At 46.0% G+C, this 22335-nt stretch overlaps 1 protein-coding gene across 2 annotated transcripts in view; it reads right to left on the reverse strand.

Moving 5' to 3' along the window:
- Positions 1–1411: 1411 nt before the first annotated feature.
- LOC121168107 (cyclin-dependent kinase 15) overlaps positions 1412–22335 on the reverse strand; it is a 78508-nt gene continuing 57584 nt past the window's right edge. Inside the window, exons 11-13 of one of the 2 annotated variants that reach the window (XM_040997889.1) lie at positions 19499–19547; positions 13050–13189; positions 1412–1528 (exon numbers count right to left, since the gene is read on the reverse strand). In XM_040997889.1, the coding sequence (XP_040853823.1) occupies positions 1419–1528; positions 13050–13189; positions 19499–19547 (299 nt within the window). In that variant the 3' untranslated portion in view covers positions 1412–1418. The remainder of the gene's footprint in view (positions 1529–13049; positions 13190–19498; positions 19548–22335) is intronic. The other variant, XM_040997890.1, reaches the window with a different exon arrangement.

Consider the following 22335-nt stretch of genomic DNA (forward strand, 5'->3'; position numbering starts at 1 on the left):
TGTTTGTGTAAGGCCCCTGTAGATCAGAGAGACTGGGTGAGATGCTTCTCTCCTGACTGCTGAGGAAAACAAAAGCCCTAACAAAGATAGGAATAATAATAATGCTTAGGGGCACCATCACCTGAGACCGTTCCCATCAGTGTCTTTGATCATTATATGAGGGGCAAACACTTCACTTTATAGATTCAAGTGGAAGTTCATCCTGTTCTCATGACCAGTGTGTTTGAAATGGCACAATTACCCATAGTAAAAAGTGTTCCAGAGAATATTTAGCTTTGGAAATCCCCTATCATTGCCCTGCTGATTCTAAGTCCAATGGCATGTTGTCAGAATACAAAGTTAAGTATTCCATAGAAGGCTTCAAGGGGGACGGTAATAATTTTAAACTCTCTTGTTCTTTAAAACAAGATCATTGTTGAAGAACCAGAGCCAGACAGCCTTGATGTGTATGTCTTTAAATAGTGACAGCTAACGGTAGAGCTCAAAGAGAAAGTGGCCAAGAGTTGAATTCTGCCATGTGAGTGACACTAGGGTGAGGGGCCTAGTGGTTAAGGTCCTCGCCTTGAACCTGCCAGGATCCCACATGGGGTCCGGTTCTAATCCTGGCAGCTCCACTTCCCATCCAGCTCCCTGCTTATGACCTGGGAAAGCAGTCAAGGAGGGCCCAAAGCCTTGAGACCATGCACCTGCGTGGGAGACCTGGAAGAAGTTCCTGGCTCCTGGTTTTGGATTGGCACAGCACTGGCCGTTACAGTCACCTAGGGAGTGAATCATTGGACGGAAGATCTTCTCTCTGTCTCTCTTCCTCTCTGTATATCTGCCTTTCCAATAAAAATAAAAATTAAATAAATAAAAAATAAAGCTTTTTTTAAAAAATGACCTTGGAAACTCGTTTGCACCAGTAAAATGACCAACTGTCATGATTTACTTAGGCCTGTGCCAATTTCAGCATCCAACATCCTGCATCCAGGGACATCCTGGGTCTGGGACTCACTGGGTAGCTGACTACCCTTGCATCTGATTTTGTCTTGTCAGTGAGCAGAGAGAACTACCAGGTGAAGGAAAACAGTGCCAGCTGCAATTCTTCACTGCAATGAGTCTGGGGAGGGTCTAGCCAAAATCTGGGAGCTTTACCTTTGGAGTCCTCTGGCTGCTCCAGATGTGGGAGAGAGAAGTAAGGCTTATTGTCATCCTTTGTTTTCCCAGGTCAGGACAGGGAAGCCTGAAGGGCTAGGCCATCTATCCCTAAAACTGCAGCTGGAGGGCTACACACAGAATAGAGGTTCCCTGGGTCAGTGACAATGTCCCTCCATCTGTCAGCAATTGTGTTTCAGTTTTGTCCATAGCAACCTCATGCTTGGGACAGCACAGTTGGGACCACTTACCTGGGATGGTCTTCAGGACCTCGTCCTGTCTTTTCACCAGCATTTGCTAAACCCGGCTGGGTGGTGACCTTTCTGGTAGGAGACCAAGAGGTCACACATTTCTGGCTTTAGTCTCACTCCTGAAACTGTAAACAAAGACTCCTCTGTAGGGATGAAAAGAGAACAACATCAACACATTAGTTCCTGGGATCTATCACAGTGTATTTATTTAAGTCTGTTGTAATATTTGTCACTAGAGATGTCAAAAAAATGAGCCACATATATTTACCAATCATTTATATTGACTCGTGTGACTCGTTTTATTGAATCTATTGAGAGTTGTCAAATGCTTTCTATTTAATTTGGTTCAATGTGTATTTGCCAGCTGAATACCTGGGCAAGGCATCATGCTAGGTGTGAAAATGACAAAGCTAGGGATAGGACTGACTGGGACACACACATCCACATCCCCCTACCCACACACATGCAAGCACCAAAGTGAGGTGCAAGCAAAGAATCAGGTTAACTCCTCTACCAGAATCTACTACAGAGCACTGGAAATCATAGGCTTGGAGCCTTGAAGGGCTTGAAGGCTTGGGCCTTGAAGGACTTCCAGGGAGAGTAATCCTGGCTGAGGGATTGGCATGAGTGAAGGTGTGGAAGAAGAGGAGCATTGGAGAGGACACCAGATCATTTTGCGTGGCCACAGCAAGACAAAGCAGAAGATAAAGTGGAGAAGAGGTTTGAACCAGATAAGGAAGGGAGTACATGGCTCGCCTAGACGTCCAGACTGTGGCTCTGATGATGACAAAGAACATCATATTGGTTTGATACTTATGGAAACTTTCAAATCCCATTATATGCTTTAGGCAATTTATTTAATTTCTGTAAATTAGAAACAATCCTGGTTGCCATTGTGTATAGGAACCTTCCCTCTTTTTTTAAAAAAAAATTATTTTATTTTTATTGGAAAGGCATATTTACAAAGAGAAGAGAGAAGGAGATACAGAGAGGAAGATCATCTGTCTGTTAATTCACTTCCCAAGTGGCCGCAGTGGCCAGAGTTGCACAAATCTGAAGCCAGGAGCCGTGAGCCTCTTTTGGGTCTCCCACGTGAGTGCAGAGTCCCAAGACTTTGGGCTGTCCTTGACTGCTTTCTCAGGCCACAAACAGGGAGCTGGATGGGAAGTGGGGCTGCCGGGATTAGAACTGGCACCCATATGAGATCCTGGCATGTTTAAGGCGAAGACCTTAGCCACTAGGCCACCGTGTGGCGTCCTGGAACCTTACCTCTCGATTTAGGTACAGATGCTGCTTGATGCACAGTGAGGTTACATTTTCATAAACTCGACACAAGTGGAAAATGCCTTTGATATGCTTCACCCCAGTTCAGCAGCTCAGTATCCTGAGGGATATGGATTATCTACCCTCGCATCAACCTGACTTCAGATTGCCCAATGTTGAGTCTACTATCAGCTTAGGAAAAGGTCAAAATGTGAAATGGTCATCTCTCAATCTCTGAGGTCTCCTGAGGATGCCAATGTCTGTGTGTGCTCAAGTTCTTCACATTCTAGAGCCCATATACACCCTCCTGTGTCTTTAAATCATCTCTAGATGACTTGGGAAAGCTTACCACATAATGCTATGTACATAGTTGTGATATGGTAATGTCTAGGAAATAGCAGCATGACAGGTATGTTCTATGTTTAGCATGGATGCAAGTTGTTTTCCAGAAACACCTGGTGAGTGAAATCCAGTTAGTAGACTGTGAGTGATGGACCCCAAGCTTGGTGACACCCCCCTGAGTCAGAACTGGTAGATATCGAGGGCTGACTGCAGTTACTACTCCATGCCTATGGCCTCCATACCTTCCCAGCATCAAGAAAATCCTAAACTAAACCCCAGTGTGACCCAGCACCACCGAGAGAGGTACTCAGGTCCTTCTTTCACTTGGACATTTCTTCACAGTCCACTCAAATACGGGTTACTCAAAACCTCTCACAATTTACCAGAAATTTATGTTTCCATCTTTTGACCCTCCAAAAGCAGTAAGTGCTTTCATAATCTTGTTGGCTGGAAACCTCTCACATCCTGAAGCATGAAATAAACCTGCTTTGCTGGGCCTATACATCTGCCGTGAGTGCTGTGGGCGACCTATGTCCGTGGCTTCTCCTCTGCCTAAGGACACAGGTCCACTAGGCTGGGATGTGGAGATGTCAGATCTTGCTGAGGTGTGCAACTGTGTTGGGACAAGCTGCACATCTGGGTGCTCCTTTCTTCTGGTTCATGTTGTGGCCTGAAAGTTGCACAGCTAAAATAAACGGTGTGCACATGTCACAAGAGGACTCTCAAATCCAAACTGTCTGGGGTCTTCTCTCAGCACAGAGTGCCCTCTGGCCTGTGGGACAGTGGCAGGCAAGGCTGGGACTTCCCCCAGGCTTTCCTGCCCCTCCAAATAGCAGACTCTGTAAAACAGGAAGTGTGTGTGTGTGTGTGTGTGTGTGTGTGTGTGTCTGAGAGAGAGAGAAAGAGAGAGAGAGAGAGAAGGAATCATTTGGCAGAATAACGCTGGGAAGGCAACTAGTTAATCAAAAGGATTTCGATTTGGCGGTGGTCTGCCAGACTCTTTCCCAACTCATAGAAAAAGCAAAAGAGAAGGAAAGGGGGGAGGTGAAGAAAAACAGTGAAAGAATGAAAGAAGAAAGAAGAGCGTGGCTCTCCTTCGGCAATCTCACAAATGCAAAATCTTCCACTCTGGTGACTCCTCATTAGTTACTGAATCTGACAGCATAATTATCGCAGCTGCTACCCTGCTTAGAATAAATAAATACGAAAGTGGGTGTTTAAAATTTTTTTTGAGAAGGGAAATTCAGTCATCTAGACAGTCAGTAGGACAAGTTTATTTAAAACTTTTAGATTCTTATGTATTTAGATCATTGCCGAATGAGATAATGAGATAGTTGTCTTTCGGTCTAATTGAGTCCCTAAGCTCCTGGCTGTTGGCTGTCACCCCTTTCAAACTTTGCTTCAACTTTCCTTCCTTTGGAAATCTGATCCTGCTCTCCATTTACTCTTCCTGGGCTGATAACCTGGGCAAGGCTCAGTGCACTGGAGTGCAGAAAAGTGACTTTAATAGGATTGAGGAGCTAAATAGCTTTTCACAGGAAACGAGATAATCAGATCTCCTTTCCTTGCCTGTAATGGTGACAAGAGAAAGCACAGTGGATGAGCAAGCCAGAGAGCTAGAACTCTCAACGCAAAATGTCTCCTCACATCGCGCGTCACGTGGTTTCAAACGCCTCCATGGCTTCCTCGGTCCATCAGCAGGAGCTGCTCGGCGCATTTAATTATTCAGGGTGCATGGATCCTGCGACCACGAGGTAGTTTGAGCTCCTGTGTATGTATACAGGCCTTCCATCTTCAAAGCCCAGAGGATCACACAGCGCTTTAAATTGAAGTTGCTAACTAACACGGAGTGCATCTACAGCTCTGACTAGGGGCACGGTACACATGCATATCCGATTAAAGCAGATGATCTTTCCTTTTAAAATTAATTAGTGCCTATTTATCTTTTCCTCTCCCCCTGCCTTCCATTCTCCTAGGACCGCATTTGGAGGAACCCTTGCATCCAGTGAGTTAAAAGCTTTATAAAATAAACATCTCTTCCATCTGGGATACAGGAAATTGGGTTAACCCATTATGCAGATGGGGAAATGAAGGCTTATGGAGGCCAATAATGCATATTACTTTGGGGGAAAAAAAAAGACCCCGCAGATTCTTTTAACCTCAGTTCAGAGATCAGACTCCATGTACCATTTTGTTTTAACTCACTCTTACACAATGAACATAACCTATTACCAACTTTATTTAAAAACTTTATCTTTTCTAATACCAACTTTAAAGAAAAAAATTGGAAAGGGAAAAATGTGGCCTGAAATTACCCTAAATTAGAAGAGAATTTTTCTATGCTACCTTTCAGACTTGTTCACAGGCATAATAATTTTCACAAATACATTATAATATATAATTTTATTAAGGCTTTAAAAAAAAAGATTTTAGGGGCCTGGCACAGTAGCCTAGCAGCTAAAATCCTCACCTTGAACACGCAAGGATCTCTTACGGGTTTCAATTTTAATCCTGGTGGCCCCGCTTCCCTTCCAGCTCCCTGCTGGTGGCCTGGGAAAGCAGTGGAGGACGGCCCAACGCCTTGGAACCTTACACCCATGTGGGAGACCCAGAAGAGGCTCCTGGTTTTGGATCAGTTCAGCTCTGGCCGTTGCAACCATTAAGGGAGTGGATCATTGGACGGAAGATCTTCCTCTCTGTCTCTCCTCCTCTCTATAAATCTGACTTTCCAATAAATATAAAATAAATCTTTAAAAAAAAGATTTTATTTGTTTTACTTGAAAGAGTTTCAGAGACAAGGACAGAGAGGAAAAGATCATCCATCCTCTGGTTCACTCCCCAAATGGCTGCAATGACCAGAGCGTGGCCTGTCCAAAGCCGGGAGTCAGGAGCTTCTTCCAGGTCTCCCACATAAGTGCAGGTGCCTGGGCTCTGGAGCATCCTCCTTGCTTTCCCAGGCCATCAGCTGGATCAGAAATGGAGTAGCCAGCTCATGAATGGCATATGGAATGCCAGTGTCGCAGGCAAAGCATTGGTGTGCTATGCCACTGTACCAGCCCCATAATATATAATTTTGTATTTGTGTTTCATATAGCATATGTCATAGTACAAACACCTAACACTTCTGTTAATTATAATTTTAAAAATATTTGCTTACATGAGAGAGGAAGAGAGAGGTGGTCAAAGAGAAATCTCTCAAATACTGGTTCACTCACTAAATATCCATAGCAACTGGGGCTGGGTCAGATGGGAGCTGAACTCAATCTGAATCTACCCTGTGGGTGGCAGTGACTCAGCAACTTGAGCCATCCGTTGCTGCCTCACAGGAGGAGCATCACAAGAAGACGGACTTGGGAGCAGAGCTGAGTCTCAAAGCCGGGTACTCAGAAGGAGGATGTACTTCTAGAGGAGCGAAGTAGCCTGCTATCCACTTCACTGAACACTCACCCCAGCTGTCACTGCAAATGGTCACATGGTGCTGAGTCAACAGGCCGGCATTGGTCCACTTTGCTTTCTAATGTGCAAATTGTTCCTTTTATACTATTTTAAAAAGATTTATTTATTTTTATTGGAAAGTCAGACATACAGAGAGGAGGAGGAGAGATAAAGATCTTTCATTTGCTGATTCTCTCCACAAGTGGTGCTGATCTGAAGCCAGGAGCCAGAAGCCTCCTCCAGGTCTCCCACATGGGTGCAGGATCCCAAGGCTTTGGGCTGTCCTCTACTGCTTTCCCAGGCCGCAAGCAGGGAGATGGAGGGTCAGTGAGACTGCCAGGATACAAACTGGCACCTACTTGTGATCCCCATGCTTGCAAGGTGAGGACTTTAGCAACTAGGCACCATCGAAATAACTGCTTTCATAAATGTGTATTTTAGATTCTCCGCCCCACCCCATTCAATTGTTTCTTTTAATAACTTCTAGAACTAAAAGTACAGGGTTGAAGAGTCTGACCATTTTTATGGCTCCTGCACTGTGTGCTACAGTGACCTGTAAAGGTCTCCCCAGTTTACACCACCATCATTATCAACAGAGAACCACTGGGCTACAACCTCACCAGCATCAAGAGTCACTGGGTTAAGGGAAAACAGAACCAGTTGAACAGTTCTTTGTATTTATTTGATGCCTAGTTAAGATATTTTTTTTTCTAAGCATCACATGCTCTTTTTGTTTCCTCTTGTGTAAATTGCTACTTTATGCATTTGCCTCATTTTCCATTCAGTTCCTGGTGTTTTTCTTATTATTTTAAATGAGTTGAAGGGCAAAAGAAAACTATAACTGCCATTGGTTTTAAGACATCTGAAAACTCAAGGGTGGCTGTGTATGTTATTATAAATTTTTTTAAAAAAAAGGAGCAGGGACTAAGACAGGATTGAGGGAGGAGGGGTTCAGTGGTTTTGAGGCATTCAACACGTGACCTGGGAACCTATGGAATCCTTCCTGGAAGGTTTAAAAATAAACAGAGCACAGGTCTGGGAATCCAGATTTCAGATTTAATCCTGGCTTTTCTAGCAAGTTCCTATGAGATTTTTCCAAGAACAATGAGCAGCTCCTTTCTGAAACCTGGCCTCACAAATATTCTGGTTCAACCTGAAGCAGGTTGGAGAATAAAAGCAGCACACAGAATGGGTTTGAAGGCATGGGGAAGTACACAAAGGGCTAAATCAAGCTTCAGGAGTACATGGTAATGAATTTTTACATCAAGGTGTCCCGGCTGTTCTGCTTGCCATCTAGCTCCCTGCTGCTATTCTTTGAAAGGCAGCAGAAGATGGCCTCAGTGTTTGGGCCCTTGCACCCGTATGAGAGACCTGGATGAAGCTTCAGCCTGGCCCAGCTCTTGCTGTTGTAGCCATTTAGGAAATGAACCAGCAAATGGAAGATCTATGTCTCTCTTCCCATCTCTCCTTCTCTCTAACTGCCTTTTAAATCTTTTTTTTTTTTTTTTTTAGTTTAAATGGTTGCACTTTTGTAATAAGCACTAAAAAAATTAAAAAGACAATTTCAGCCAATGTTAGGTAGTTATAAGAGAAACACGGCTGGAACTGATTGGGCCTCCTCTGGACCTCTTAATTCCAGTATTCCATGGGATTGCATGGTCCTACAGCTGCTGATAGAATCCTCCTGTTTTCTTGAGGAGGAGAAGTTCCTGGGGGACAGGGCCCCGTTTCCTTAGCGCTTGTGCTATCAATCTCATACCTAATAGACATTCAGTAAACCATTAATGAATGGATGGGGGCATGATTTCCTGACCACAGTAGAAATATAAGTGCATACCAGTTCCTGGGAATCAACGATAGGCAAAATAATAGGGAGAGATGTGGCACAGAGCAGGGAAACAATGACTAAGATGTGGGAGAAGCAGAACCTGTATTTGGGAAAAATGAGTTTGGAGGCATTTAGGATGGAAGTGACTGCTAGGAAGAGGTATTACATGGATCATCCAATTACAGAAAGAATACCAGAAGAAAGCCTGGAGATGTTTTATCAGACTGAAGCCAAGTATCACTCAAATGTTAATGGGCTGATGTGAATGGGGCCTGCTGAAACTGAGACTAGAATTTGGGGTGTCCCTAATGCAAGGGAACAGTGTGCTGTGTGCCTGGTGGCATTATGGCCTGCTGGCTGTAAGTTTTTGCAAACTGACTTGTGGAACAATTGCAAGCTTTTAAGTTTTAAGGTCCATTCCCTCCCTCATTCCCCACCCCCCACCAAGATGCTGAAACCTGTTTGCAAAGAGAAGAGGGATTTAGTCCAGGAAGAAAGGGTAGAGCCTAGGATTTGGATAGCAAAATGGGACCAACCCAGAAAGAAAGGGAGACAGCCTTTGAAGTCTTGACGATCAAGCACTGTGGCTTAAGCACCAGACTCTTAAATCACGTGGCATTTACTGCCCCCGATTTAAGAAAAAAAAAAAAAAAAAACTTTTCTGGATCAGTGTCTGAAGCTCAAAATGGCTGGGTTCCAAAATCTGCCTTAACTTTCCAATGGCAACATTTGGACAGCTTCCTGGAAGAACCAAGTGCAGCCAGTTTCTAGAAGGGGCAGCCTAATGATTTTCTGGTCCCCTGGTGCCCTGCCCCCACCCCAGTCATTAAGCAGTATTCCTTCCCCAGAGCCCAAGTTCATGCTGAGGGCAGAGGGAATTAAATGAAGAGGCTGGACCTGCCGTTAAGATTAGAGTGCTGCCAAGGGCCTAATTTTAGGCCATAGCTGTCCCAGCTGCTGCCCTGCCCGGCTGGCTCAGCCATGAGGACCACAAGTGCGGCTGGACTGTGGTGCTGGAGTGGGAAGAGTGGCTCCCCTGGCCATCTGTGAAAGCAATCAGCCTGCCATTGGGTGTGTTTTCAGAGGGACTATCAATAATTTCTCCTCCGACAAATGTTTCTTCAGGTGTTCAAGAGTCAATAAGGGAAAATGTCAGAACTTGGCGGAAGTTCCCACATGGCTTGCCATGCTAATATTCACGCTTTTTCGCTGGAGAGTGCTCCCCCAAAAGGGAAGGGGTCCTGGAATTCCTAGTTTTTCATGGCCAATAACCCGGTGATGAATTCTCCCTGGCCCTAACGCTCGCTGCCACAACCTACAGAAAGTGCTGTTTGGAATTCTCAGCTTGATGAGAATGGATGCGCATGGATGGGTCAGTTCCTTCACTTGGGGAGGAGGGCTATGTAACCCTGCTTGCAGCAGAATTCAAGCTGTCCTTCCACTCTCTGCAGATTTCCCAGTCACAGGTTTCATGCTTTAATTGTCTTCTTCAGAGGGCAGACAATAAGAGCTGGCATCTTTCAGATCAAAGGGGGAAACAGAATATATTTTAAAGTGACAACTCTGTTATCCCGCAGCCAGAATAATAAAACGATGTAAATATAAGCCCCTAAATGAGTCCATGCTGAAATGCTACCTGGGAGTGAAACCTCCTGCACAGTTACGACAAGGTCACACCCCCTGAAATCACTCACAGAACACGCCTCTGTTTGGACAGTTCTTATGCCTGGGATGGGCCACGCAACCATGGAGACGCTATACCCTTGCAGGTTGGCAACTGTGATCATGGCAGGTGCTCTCTGTAGGCAAAGTAGGTGCTTGAGGAAATGCTCCCTGGGGCTGGCAGAGCAGGGAATGCCTCAACCTGCAACACTGGAATCCCCTGTGGGTGCTGGTTCAACTCCCGGCTGCTCCACTTCTGATCCAGCTCCCTGGGGATGTGCCTCAGAAAGCTGTGGAGGATGGCTCAAGTGCTTGACCCCCTGCACCTACATGGGAGACCCAGATGAGACTCCTTGCTCCTGGCTCTAGCCTGGCCCAGCACTAGTCCTTGCTGCCATGTGGGGAGTAAACCAGCAAATGGTTTATTTTCTCTCAGTCTCTTTCTCTCTCTCTCCTTTATTTCTGCACCTCTGCCATTCAAATAAATCAATCAGTCATTTCAAAACATGCCCATTGTCAGGGGCAATGAAAAAGCAGGATGGCACTGCCAAGCCACGGTGATGTGTCCCAGGAGAGAGTGCAGGCTCATAGTGAGGGTCCCTGCCATGAGGGTACACACACTGGCCCTGGCAGCATCTCTGTCTCTCTTCTCATTTTCTTTGCAATTTTGCTGGTAGCTTTGCTTTTCCTATCGCTTGTTCTGTGTCCTGTGAACCTATTTCTCTCCATACTTCTGCAGCCCTCCCCATACACATGCACACACGTGTGTGCGCGCACGCAGACACACTCACATCCACATTGCATCCGCCCGCCCCTGTCTCTTGGCACCAGCTCTTTCATCTTCTCCCTCAGGGACTGGAGATGTCGCTGCAGGAAGTGCTTGTCCGCCGAGGCAGCAGCAGCGGAGCCCTGTGGCTTTGACAAACCTCATTTAATTGGGAGGAAGCCAGGAGAATTTGAAAGAACTGAAACATCCACGAAACTCCTTTTATCAGGCATAATTTAAACTCTGCATGGAAAAACCCCTATATGTATAAAGAAAAGTCAACTTCCCTCCTGCTGTGAGCACTCCTCAGCTCCCCCCCTCCAGCACAGGCAGGCTGCTGTAAGATTCCATCTTTTCATTTTTCTAAAAGTGTCAAAGTAGATTTGGGCTCTGGGGCTGTGAGAACAGGGAAAGAATACAGATGTTTCTGGCTCTCACCCATGCGTGTGAGCTTGCACACACAGACACAGACACACATATGGGTATACACACACACACACACACACACACACTGGAGTCTCTCAGTAGTCTTGTTTGCCGGCCACTTGGAGGAATCCGACCCATTGCTCAGCACACATCAGCCTGGACAGTTGATCGCTTCTCCCTAATTACCCTTCGTTAGGCAAAGCTGGAACCCAGAACACTCTGCAGCTTGCCAACCCTCTCAGTCTGCAGAATAATAGAGCCTGGAGGAGAGCTGGTAGAAGTTTACTTAAGTGGCAAAAAGGATGTGTGTGTGTGTGTGTGTGTGTGTGTGTGTGTGTGTGTGTGTGTACCAACCAAATGTGAACACTTGTGTGAAGTGGCAGTGCCAGAAGTCTCAAGCCCAGGAGAAGAAAGCTAAGAAGGCTCTGCTCCATCTGGGAAAGGACAGTTGGGAGGGGAGGGGAAAAGGGAGGGGGAGGTGCAAGCAGGGGCCTGGGCATCAGGAGGGGAGAGAGACTCTGCCAGCCACGCCTTTTATTCCTCCCTCCCTTTCACCTTGTAAGGCCCACTTGGGAGTCCCCTGCAGTCTGATCTGGCTCTCTGGCTCTCTGGAAGGGACTGGATTCCCTGCAAAGTGCTGGGCATGCATCACGCTCTCTGGACAGCTGCAGCCCACGACACCCAGCCTTGGACTGCTGAGACATGATTTGTGCTAAAGTGTGTGCATGGGTACCATGGCTCCTCTCTCTCGCCCTCTTTTCCGCCCACCCCATGAGATCCTGGGGGCCCAAGACAAGTCTCTTGTTTTCCTCAACGTTTTATGGCACTTTATGTGTTCTTGACACTTCATGGCAACTTAATAAATTCTAACGACTGGCTCTTCATACCAGGTTAAGTAAGACATTAACCTCTGTTATATGATTATGGTTATTTTTGGAGATCTGAAATGACTCACTCAAATAATAATAAAATACCTCCACGAAGCCCAAACAATGGGCTTTGGACTAGTGCAGGCGAGCGTACTAGACAGGGTGCAGCTGCTCTGCAGGGGCTCCTTGTCCTACCCCCTTCCCCCACCATCTTCCATCCTCCCTCCACCAACCATATTGAACCCCCTCTTCCCTGCCTCTTTGCCTCCCATCCCAGCTCCTCTTCCCTCCTATGAATCCTACAAACTGTTTTCCATTGAATGCTAGATGTTCTCAAAGAAACCCCACCAAAGGCTAGGGTTCCCCCTGCCTCCCCCTAAACACAGCCTTGCCTGCATTGCACCGCCCACATCCTCCACACAGCCCTTCCTGCCCACATTCTCAGAATACAAGGAGAGCTCCGAATCACGGGATCTCTCAGACTGCAGATTTAGAGGATGACTTTAGGCCTCGGGCAGCCCAGCTCCCCAGGGCTGGGTAACTTGGGCTTCCCAGTGGGCGGCCAGCCTGGGAGGATGCCGCCCCTCCCCCAGCACCCCGCCTCAGCGGGCACTTCCTTCTGCAGCGTCGTGTTACCAATCAAGAAGGCCCAGTTCTCCTCTCGTGACATATCCGTGTCACCTATCAGCTTACTCTTGATGGAAAGGGAGAAGGGGCTTGTGAGAGGCTTTGGTTTGGCTTCCCCTGGCAGCTGCTGGCTAAAGTAAACAACAGGGAGGCAGCTTCCAGTCTCATGTGCCCTGCTTGCATTGTAGCCCCAAGGGTCCTTGTCCCCTTCCCCCAACCCGTGCTCAGGAGTTTTCAGTAACTCTTCCATAAAACTCAGGCAAGATCGGGTTCTGTCTTCCTTCTCCCAAGAAATTCCACCTCCAACTTTATTTCCAGGTGCAGATTTTAGGATTTTTTTCTGGTGTTGAGGAAAAAAAAAAACACCCACTTGGGTTGCCAAGACATTGCACATAGTTGCCAGTCCACATATGCATGTCCGTGTGCACACATGCGCCTCCACTCACCATCAGGAAGCTGGTACAGCTGGGAGGGCAGCACCCTGAAATAATCGTGTGCAAGTGCTTCCTGGGCTGAGACACGGTCTCGGGGAAATCCCTTGAGCATTTGGGAGGCCAGGTCTTCCGCTTCTGGTGCCTTGCCCAGCCTGGAAAAGAGGGATAGAAAAGGAGGGTTTCTCCAGGGGTCGCTCTTCTGAGAAATCTAGGTGGGAGAAAGGGAGACCCAGAAAGAGATAGAAACTTAGAAAGGTGTTCCAAGGAGAATTTTCCCTGGCATGACTAAAGTGGAGAGGGGACTGCATAGTGGGAAAAGAATTCCCACTCTGAATGTCTTACCTGCCCTGTGATTAAAAGGAAGGCACAAAAATCTCAGTGCTCAATGCCTGGCTTCCAGCCCTCTGTGCTGTCTCTCAGCACAGAGCGCATGGGAAAGGCATAACAGGAGCATTACAGATGCACACACGTGCTATCATGGTTTCTCCTTGCAGGGATGCAGCAGCTCCAAACAAGGAAAAGACTGATGGACTGCATGTTCCAGGCTAGGGACCTAAGGACAGTACAGAGTTCCGGAAAGGGAAAAGGAGAGAGACGAGCTTCCAGAGGGTGATGCCTGGGTGGGAAATAACCTCCCCAGCAGCATTTCTGGAGTTTACTTCCCACCACTGTTAACATTTCCTCCCCCCGACCTTGTGGGAGCTCCTCCTGAGATGGAGCAGAGGAGAGAGATCATGAATTCTCCCAATTCCAGGAAGGACTACTCCTCAAGTTGATTTGGAAGGTGGTTGGCTCTGGAGGATGCAAGGCAAGACTGTGCCCTGGTGGCCTGAGCCAGTGGAGGGGTGAGGAGCCCTTTGTACATGACCACAGCCAAGTCCAGTCACTAAGGCTCTCTAAATGCACCCCACCTAATCAGCAATGTGATTAGGATTAGGGGTGGTCCCTTCAGAGCTGATTAGCGCAGGAGGTGGAGGTCTCATGAATCAGATTAGTGTCTTTTACAAAAGCCACTCGTGGCACCCTCCCCTTCAACCACATGAAGACACGGCAAGACAGCATCTGTGATGCCAACACAGCCTAGCCAGACACTATGCTCACTGATCACGGACTTAGGAAGAAAACAATTCCCTGGCTGAGGAATTTTGTTGTAGCTACCAGAACAACACAGCCTTGGGATGCAAGTTCAGGGATAGCTCTCTGGAGGAAACAGCATTTGAGCTGGGAGCTGCAGTTCTAGGGGCAAGCATTGCCTGTAGAATTCTTCAATATTCAGAGGGGAGTGATGGAGTAGAAAAGAGAATTAACAGAGAATGAAGGCTCCTGGATTGGCCTTGGATTAAGAGGTGGAGCAGAGGTGGAGGTGGTTGGGGAGGGTGGCAGGAGCTTATCCTTCAGGCCTGTGGGTCTTCATGGTCTCTACTTACAGGTATTTGAAAGCCTTGCCAGTCACTCCAGGTCATCCATTTGCACCACCCATAGAGAAGATTACAAGTGCGAACCACAAGAGTTGCAATGAGGCAGATCCTGGAAGGGCCCCACGGGACATGTTTGCCATTCCAAATTAAGGTGCACAGTCATGAAGCACCTTAGCACATCCTCAGTCAAGCAAAATAGATGGGTTGACTTAACGTCAAATATCCCAGAGGAGAGCAGGGAACAGCAGATAGTGCTTACCTTTCCAGGTACCAAAGTGCAGGGATGTTGGGAGAGCTGGCCTAGAGTTGTGATTTGGTAAGATTTACATACGATTTACATAATAAACTTTTCAATGTTTGAGTCCCAGCACATAAAACTATTTCTGCAGGCAAACCTTCAAATTCAGGAGTAATTGCTTCCTAGACAATTTGGAGAAGAAAGCCCCAATCCTTAACCTTATTTCCAGGCCAGTTAGGAGGGCAAGGAAGCTGGGTGGAGGGATGCTCATGAACAGAAGAAAAGTCTAGCAGGTGTATTCTCCCTGTCCAGTATTTTCAGGTGCAAGAGGTAAGGGGTTGGAGGGGGAAAGTTAGTACAAATCACTAGAATCCAATGTTTGTGTGGCAAGAGACTCAGGGAAAAGCCCCTGAAACAAAACTGTAGCTGGCCCACCCATGTGATTGGGTGTGTGCCAAAACTGGAGCCCAAACCCACTTTCTGCAGCCTTACAGGCTTTCTGGTTAAATATAAATTTCTGGGATTTGGGGAAAGTGGTAGGTGGTGAGTGGGGGCAAGGTGTCTGCCAGCAATTGCCATGACTTCCCTTTACCACAGTAATAATGGCTTAGAACTGCTCCTGAGACAAGGTTTGGGACTGCAATCTGAACTTATTTTCATTTGGATCTTATTTACACAGGAATCTGGGGAAGCCAGGAGAGACTGATGGAGATATTGCAGGGACTCCCTTTCTTATAAGAAGTGCAAGCAAATGAGAGCGAAAAGAGGGTCAGAGCAGGAATAGGAGAATCTCTCTTTAGGATTTTTCACCTAAAACTGAGCCTCCCCCAACACTTCCACAAAGCTTCTAGCAGCTTCAGGATTTGCTTCAGTTTCCAAACGCTCCTTTATACCACTTCTCCTGCTCCATGGCTGGCAGAGGTGATGACGAGGGCAAAGTGTGTGGAGGAGGTGCTTCCTCTGGGAGTCAAGTTTATGTAGAAGCTAAATCCATATCCTCTGGCACCTGGGGTTCCCGGTAGGATCTGCAGCAGGCCCACAAATCCTGACCCTTGGCAGGTGTCCTTGGACTTTTGTTCTTACTTTTAGTATGGTGCCATCCTCTCTGGGGGTTAAGAGCCCCAGGGACACCAGTGCATTTCTGAGCACACGTGTTGATTTATGGACACCTTCCACACTGAGTTCTTTCTCCTTCTGCTATCTATGGTCTTGCTTGCTAACCACTACCTTTAATCTCATATTCCCACCCTTTGCCACTACATCAAATCTTTCTAGCACAATTCTGCATTGGTTAGCATCCCTACTTGGGAAAGGAGAGTTGGCATGAAAAAAATTAATATGGTACATGTTAATTTGCCTCCTAGGGTTGTTCCATTTAGATAACATGACAACAATGCAAACCTGGTGAAACTTACTGAACATGCCAGCAGTATCTTATAGTTAGGAGAATCCTCCCATCCAATCAGTGTGTGTGTGTGTGTGTGTGCGTGTGTGTGTGTGTGTGTGAAAGCAAAGAATCCTGGGATGCTTGTGATAGCATTTCGAGGAGAGATATTCCATGGCCAATATAACATGTGTATATTGTAGAACATTTAGAAAAATATCCAGAAAGAAATATATATCCCACCACATGAAGATGACCTCCTTCATGCAAAAATAATCACTACTATTTTGGAAGTTCAAGTTACATGTTGTTTTAGGCTGCTTTTTCCACATCTTCCACATCATCAACATCTTCCAGTGACTAGGATGCGGTTTTAGTGACTACATCACACTCAGTTATGTGAGCACACCCAAATCCGCACAGCCAGGGCCTTTTTATGAGCTGTTTCCTTTTTGTTGGGGTTAGGTTAGAAAAGTACTATTCAAATCACACTGCACCAACTATCCTCAAAGAAAAATATTTGTGTGATTATGCGATTGTTTCTTTAGGACAAATTCTTAGAACTGAAACTTCTTGGATTCACACTATTCTCTAGAAAACTTGCAGCAATCTCCTTTTCTGTGCTCTGTCTCTACAAGTTATCCAGGATAACAAGTTCAATCCACTTCAGCCAATGTGAATTGCCATGGGCCACATGGTTTATGAAAGTCATAAGAAGGATTAAAATTGTGCAGTGAGCCTAAAAGATGTGTTAGATGCTATCTGTGATTTAAAAATTTCAGGATCCAGACACAAGCAGGAAGGAAGAAGGAAAGCCAGGCTTTGTGATTGCATGAAACACTATCTACTAATCCAACACTACACATCTGCTCTCTGGTGGTTCTCAGGAGTCCAAGGCAATCGAGCCAACCATTCTAATTTCTTCACACAATCTGGCTCTTCCATTCCCATGTTGCTCTTGGCCTGTGTGGTGCAGACTGAGGCTGCCACCTTGGAAAACAGAGTTCTGCATTTTTCCTCTAGAAAGAGAAGAGCAGATGTAGAGTCTGCACTTCCTAATGCCCTCAGGTGAGGATGAGATAGACACCATGACAAGAAATGCAGTACAGTCAGCTTTCTGGATTTGTTGATTTTGCATCTGGAAACTCAACCGTGGATCGAAAATCTTAAAATAAAAATGTATCTATGCTAAAATGTATAGGCTTTTCCTCCTTGTCATTGTGCCCCAAACAACAGAGTTTAGCAATTATCTGCATAGCAATTACATGATATGGGTTAGATTAGTAATCCAGAGTTGACTTAAGGAATATGGAAGGATTTGTGCAAATGTGAGCTCATTTGTATCAGGGACTTGAGCATCTGTAAGCATTGGGTTTTCTGTGGGAGGTGGCAGTGCGACTGCCTACACATCCAACACCAAGAAGAAACAACCCAGAGAAGGTGTTCTACAAGGTGCCTATTTAAATGTTGAGTGTGCACCTCTTAGGGCCATGGTAAAGAGGTCACCATGGAACCTGCAGCGTGACCCTGAGATCCATTCACAGGGCTTGACTCTATTGCACCCCTGAAGGAATGGTGGAGAAAAGCCAGCATTACTCCCCCACTTGCCATCTGAATCAACTGGCAATCCACCAACAATCCTGCCCCCACCACTAACAGTTGGACAATCCTGACATGTTACTTAACTTCTTTGGGCCTTAGCTTCCTCCTCTTTGTCACAGGAATGCCTTCTATAAGGGTGGAATGTGACCATACTCACATATGCAGTGCTCTGCTGAGCACATGGTGCACCTAATACTAGCCTCCCCAACCCCCCCAGGGCCCTTTGCCGAGCTCAGCACTTTCTGCTGTGCTAACCTAGGCCAACACTCGCACATCACTTCAAATCTTGGAACTATTCTGTTTGTGCCCTGTCCAATGCAATAGCCACTACTTGCATGTGGCCATTGAGCCCTTGGAAGGTGACTAATGCAAATGAATGACTGGATTTTAAATTTAATATGAAATGATTTAAATGGCGACTGGAGTGATTCATTGCTTTGAAGACCTGAACTGAGAGAAGCCACAAGTCTGAGCCTAAGTAAATTGAAATTGCCAGAAGCAAAGGAACATATAGAGGAGGTGGGGGTCACCGGGCCAGAAAGACCAGAGGGATATTCAGAGGAGTTCAAGTCCTGCTCAGGCCTAGAAGGAAGGGCTTGGGGGAGCAGAGCAGGAGGCTGGAGGCTCTGTCTTCTGCTGCTGGGCAGTGGCAGCAGGAGCAGCATAAGGTGGAACTGTGATTTGCAGGTTTGGGATGATCTAATTTGGAAGCCAAGAGTAAAATGATGCACTGACATCCAAATCTCTCCAACTCAGTATCAAGGAGTAAGAGTTGGCACATCTTGCCTGAAATGATGAACAGCAGTTCCCTGGTACCTGTCTCCAAATTAGGGGGGAGAAGGGTTCAAGTTACCCAAGTATAGTGCATGTGTAATAAGGGCGGGGCACACTGACACCCTGGAGGACTTGTCCCTCTGGGTTAGAGGCTTTAGGTTGCCCATAGATCCCCAAGTCCCACTTATTTCCTTGTTTGTGTCCTGGTAGCCACACCACAGTGTGAAGGCCTTGCCAAGCATGTCAGTAGTGGGATGGAGAATGCGAACGAGTCTGGGTGAGGTTGCCTCCACCACATTTCCTGGCCAGGATGGCTCCCGTCACATGCTCACTTGGGATCCTGGCCCGGGAAGTCCCTCCCCTCCCCACCTGCGCAAGTGTGTTTTTCTTTGACATTTGAGCTCATTTCTCCTGTCTCTGATGTTTTTCCCCCACTGCCCTGTTTGCCTCCTCACTGAAGCAAAAAGAACAGAGCCTTGGCTAATTACGCTTAGATCAAATAATGCTGGTTATTGTAATTGGTCACTGTCCGAAAACACTGGAGTTCTTCTGCACCCCGAGGTTGCCTGGAATGGCTTAGTTAGCTAACTATTCCCGGAATGTCTCTATTATCTGTTTTACTTTGCAAAAAGAAACTAGGGATTTGTTGAAAGCTGGTAATAAAAGTCTGCCCTGGTCTGAGGGGAGACAGCGTAGAGAGGGCCTGGGAAAGCATGACCTCCATGAATCAAGTCCCCCCTCCAATGGCCACTCAATGAGGTTATTGGGTTTCTCTGTGTCAGAGAATAATAAACCCACTAGGTTTTCTTGCAGGCCAACTCAATCTCATTCTCAGAGCCTGGGGCATGGCTGGGGGGCTCAAAATGATTTTAATGACCAAACTCATTGCAAGTAAAATGGTTCCTAGAAGAAAACGAACAGACTCCCTCCATCCCAGGGAAATGACTCTGGGATCCAGAGCCTCATGCCCAGGCACTTAAACACTGCTGTTCAGGGAGATGTCCCTCCAGCTTGCTTAACTGTATCCTTCCAAAGCAATGCTCACCTGTCGCAGATGGTCTGTAGGCTTTGAGGTTTCGGTGCTGGAAACCATTCTGGAAAGCACACAAAGAAACCATTCATTAACAAACAAAAACCAAAAAACAACCCTAAAGTCTTGTTGTCAGAAATGTGATTAAAATCCCAAATGCTCCTCTTGGCTCGGGGTAAAGAAGGAGCAGGGGTCCGCTAGTGTCCTCTAAGGCCTTGTCTCCTTAGCTTTGGCATTTGGTGAAAGGTTGCTACTGTGAGATGAACCATGTGTTCCCCCCAAATCCTGGCCCCACAAACTTCAAACGCTTCTTTGGAAACAGCATGCCACAGCAGATACAATTACTTTAGATGAAATCCTGAGGTTGACCCAATTCGATGGGCAAGATCATGAGAAAGGAAGAGGCCATGAATGCACAGAGCATGGGGTATCTAAAGCCAAGCGAAGGCCCAGAACAGACACTCCCTCACGGCCCTTGGAAAGACCCCGTTCTGCAGACACCTCCGTTTTACACCCCCCAGCTTCTAGAACTATGAGTCAAAAAATGTTCAGGTTGTTTATGCCACCCTCCCCTTAAACTTAAAAAGTGGAACTTTGTGAGGACAACCCTAGCAAACCAGTAATAAAGACAGGTCTAAATGTTTGTGGGAAAAGCCAAATTCAAAAGATAAATTTATGCTGATGCAAAAAAAAAAAAGAAACCATACACAGGTTTTCATGATATGCATTTTCCCATGAACTTTTGAAGACTCCCCCTACTACAGCTGAAAGTTTCAGAGAAATCAACCTTTAGCTAACGCCTACAATGGAGAGCAGGAACCAAGTGCTGGGGAGAATATAAAAGAAATCTGCCCCCTCACCCCCCCGCCAGAGTTTGCAATTCCTTTGGGAGAACAAAGTAGACACACTTGCATGATGCGTCATACTACCACGTCTCAAAGGCTCAGACAGGGGACAAGGAGACGGGGCTAATTTTAGGTCACTGGAAGTAAAAATGGGAATGAATTCTGGTTTGACTAATCCAAAGAGAATGATGATAAAAATTAGAACTGTCATGGGAACACTCTACAACACTGTCATTTGAGTACATCTATTTCTATCGTTTGTGATGTTGACATTACTAACCCACTATCTAACCCAAACTGAACTCATTCTGAAAGGGAATAGACTTACTAAAAAATACGGGTCGGATGGCTTTCTCTGTGTAAGGCTGCCAGAGGGGCTATGGAAGAAGTGGGTGATGCCACCCCTTCCCCAAACTCCTCTTCTTCCCACCCTGCACCCAGCTCTTGTACAAACAGAACAAACCAAGACTTTATCACATCCAAAAGTGTATTTCATAGTTGTGGGCAAAAACCTGTTTTGGTAATATAGACATGTTAGTTTTGGTTTGTACGGAGAAAGATTTCTCAGTGGTTGGTGATGATGCCAACAGGTAGTCAGTCTTCCTACTTCTATGCTTATCCTCACATGATTTCATTATTTGAGGGAAAGCATATGTAACCAGTCTTTCCTATCAGTCCCTAATTCCTAGGTTCTGTGTTCAAAGATTTAACCAATTGGCTGGGGGGAATGAATCTGGGCTAAGCAGGTGTAAAGTTTTTCTTGCCGTCAATCCTGAAAACAATACACAATGGCAATTTACATAGTATCCACATCCTGATAGGTTTTATAAGTAGCCTGGTGATCATTTAAATGACCCAGGAAGATCACTCAGATCCATAGATTATGTGCAAAGTCTACACCATTTATCTAAGGGACTTGGGCATTTATGGACTTTGGTAACCCTGGAACCAACCCTCTGTGGACAGCAGGGGACAAGACCATATTACTTTGAAATTTCAAAAGTAAGTTCAATTAAGAGTTGAATTTATAGTACTAAGAGTTGTAGGGTGAAAGGAGTGATCAAAGAAAGCGATTTAAGTTGTTTCCAAGGTCAGATGCAATCAAATGTGAACCATTTTGTAGTCCCAGGTGGGTATTAAGAAAAGCACTTATGTATACCAAGTTATTTACTTTCTGTTAAGTTTGATTTTGTCTAAATTTAAAATAGTTTGTAAAGATAAGAATAGTGGGCATTTGTTTTGTATGTTTACTTCCAAGCCTCTTTCTGCTGCTTGTTTACAGTTCTGCCCTGACCAAGCAAAATTAGGATATCTCCTCATTCTGTCATTTTCCAATTTCCAATCAGCATAATGAAATCCATTTCAATCCTCTTCTGTTTTCTTTCTTTCCCTTCTTAGAGCTCTACATGCTATGGGTTCTTTGTTCCTTTCTTTTTGACGTTTAGTATTTTTAAGAATTAACTTATTATTAGAGAGAAAGAAGGGAAGGGAGTGGGGTGAAGAGAGACCACTCCTATCCACTCTGCTTCTCCCCAGATGCCTAAAACAGCTGGAGCTGGTCCGGACTGATGCCTTTAGCTAGGAGCCACTTTAGGTCTCTCATGTGGGTGGCAGGAACCGAATCATCTGAGCCATCACTGCTGCTTCCCACAGTCTGCATAAACAGGAAGCTGGAGTCAGGTGCCAGAGTCAGGAAGCAAACTTGGGTACCCTGATTCAGGATGTGGGCATCTTAACCAATGTCTTCATCGCTAGGCTAAATGCCCACCCAGGCTTTCCAATACTACTTCTAACTTTGTTGTTGTTCTTGTGAAATCTGGGTTATAACTGAATTAGCTACTGATGGATTTGAGGTTCAGTTGAGGCCTGAATGACATCAGCCCCCAGGTTCCTTCACCCAAATTGCAGGTTGGAGTCACCCCACAAGGATGCCACCGAAACAGTTCAGTGACTTAAGGAATCAAATGTGCCTGCTTCAGCATATTCAACAAAATAAAGCCAATTAGC

The sequence above is a fragment of the Ochotona curzoniae genome, unplaced genomic scaffold, assembly GCF_017591425.1.
Source record: "Ochotona curzoniae isolate NIBS_2020 unplaced genomic scaffold, NIBS_Ocur_1.0 patch58, whole genome shotgun sequence".
In the NCBI taxonomy this organism is placed as follows: domain Eukaryota; kingdom Metazoa; phylum Chordata; class Mammalia; order Lagomorpha; family Ochotonidae; genus Ochotona; species Ochotona curzoniae.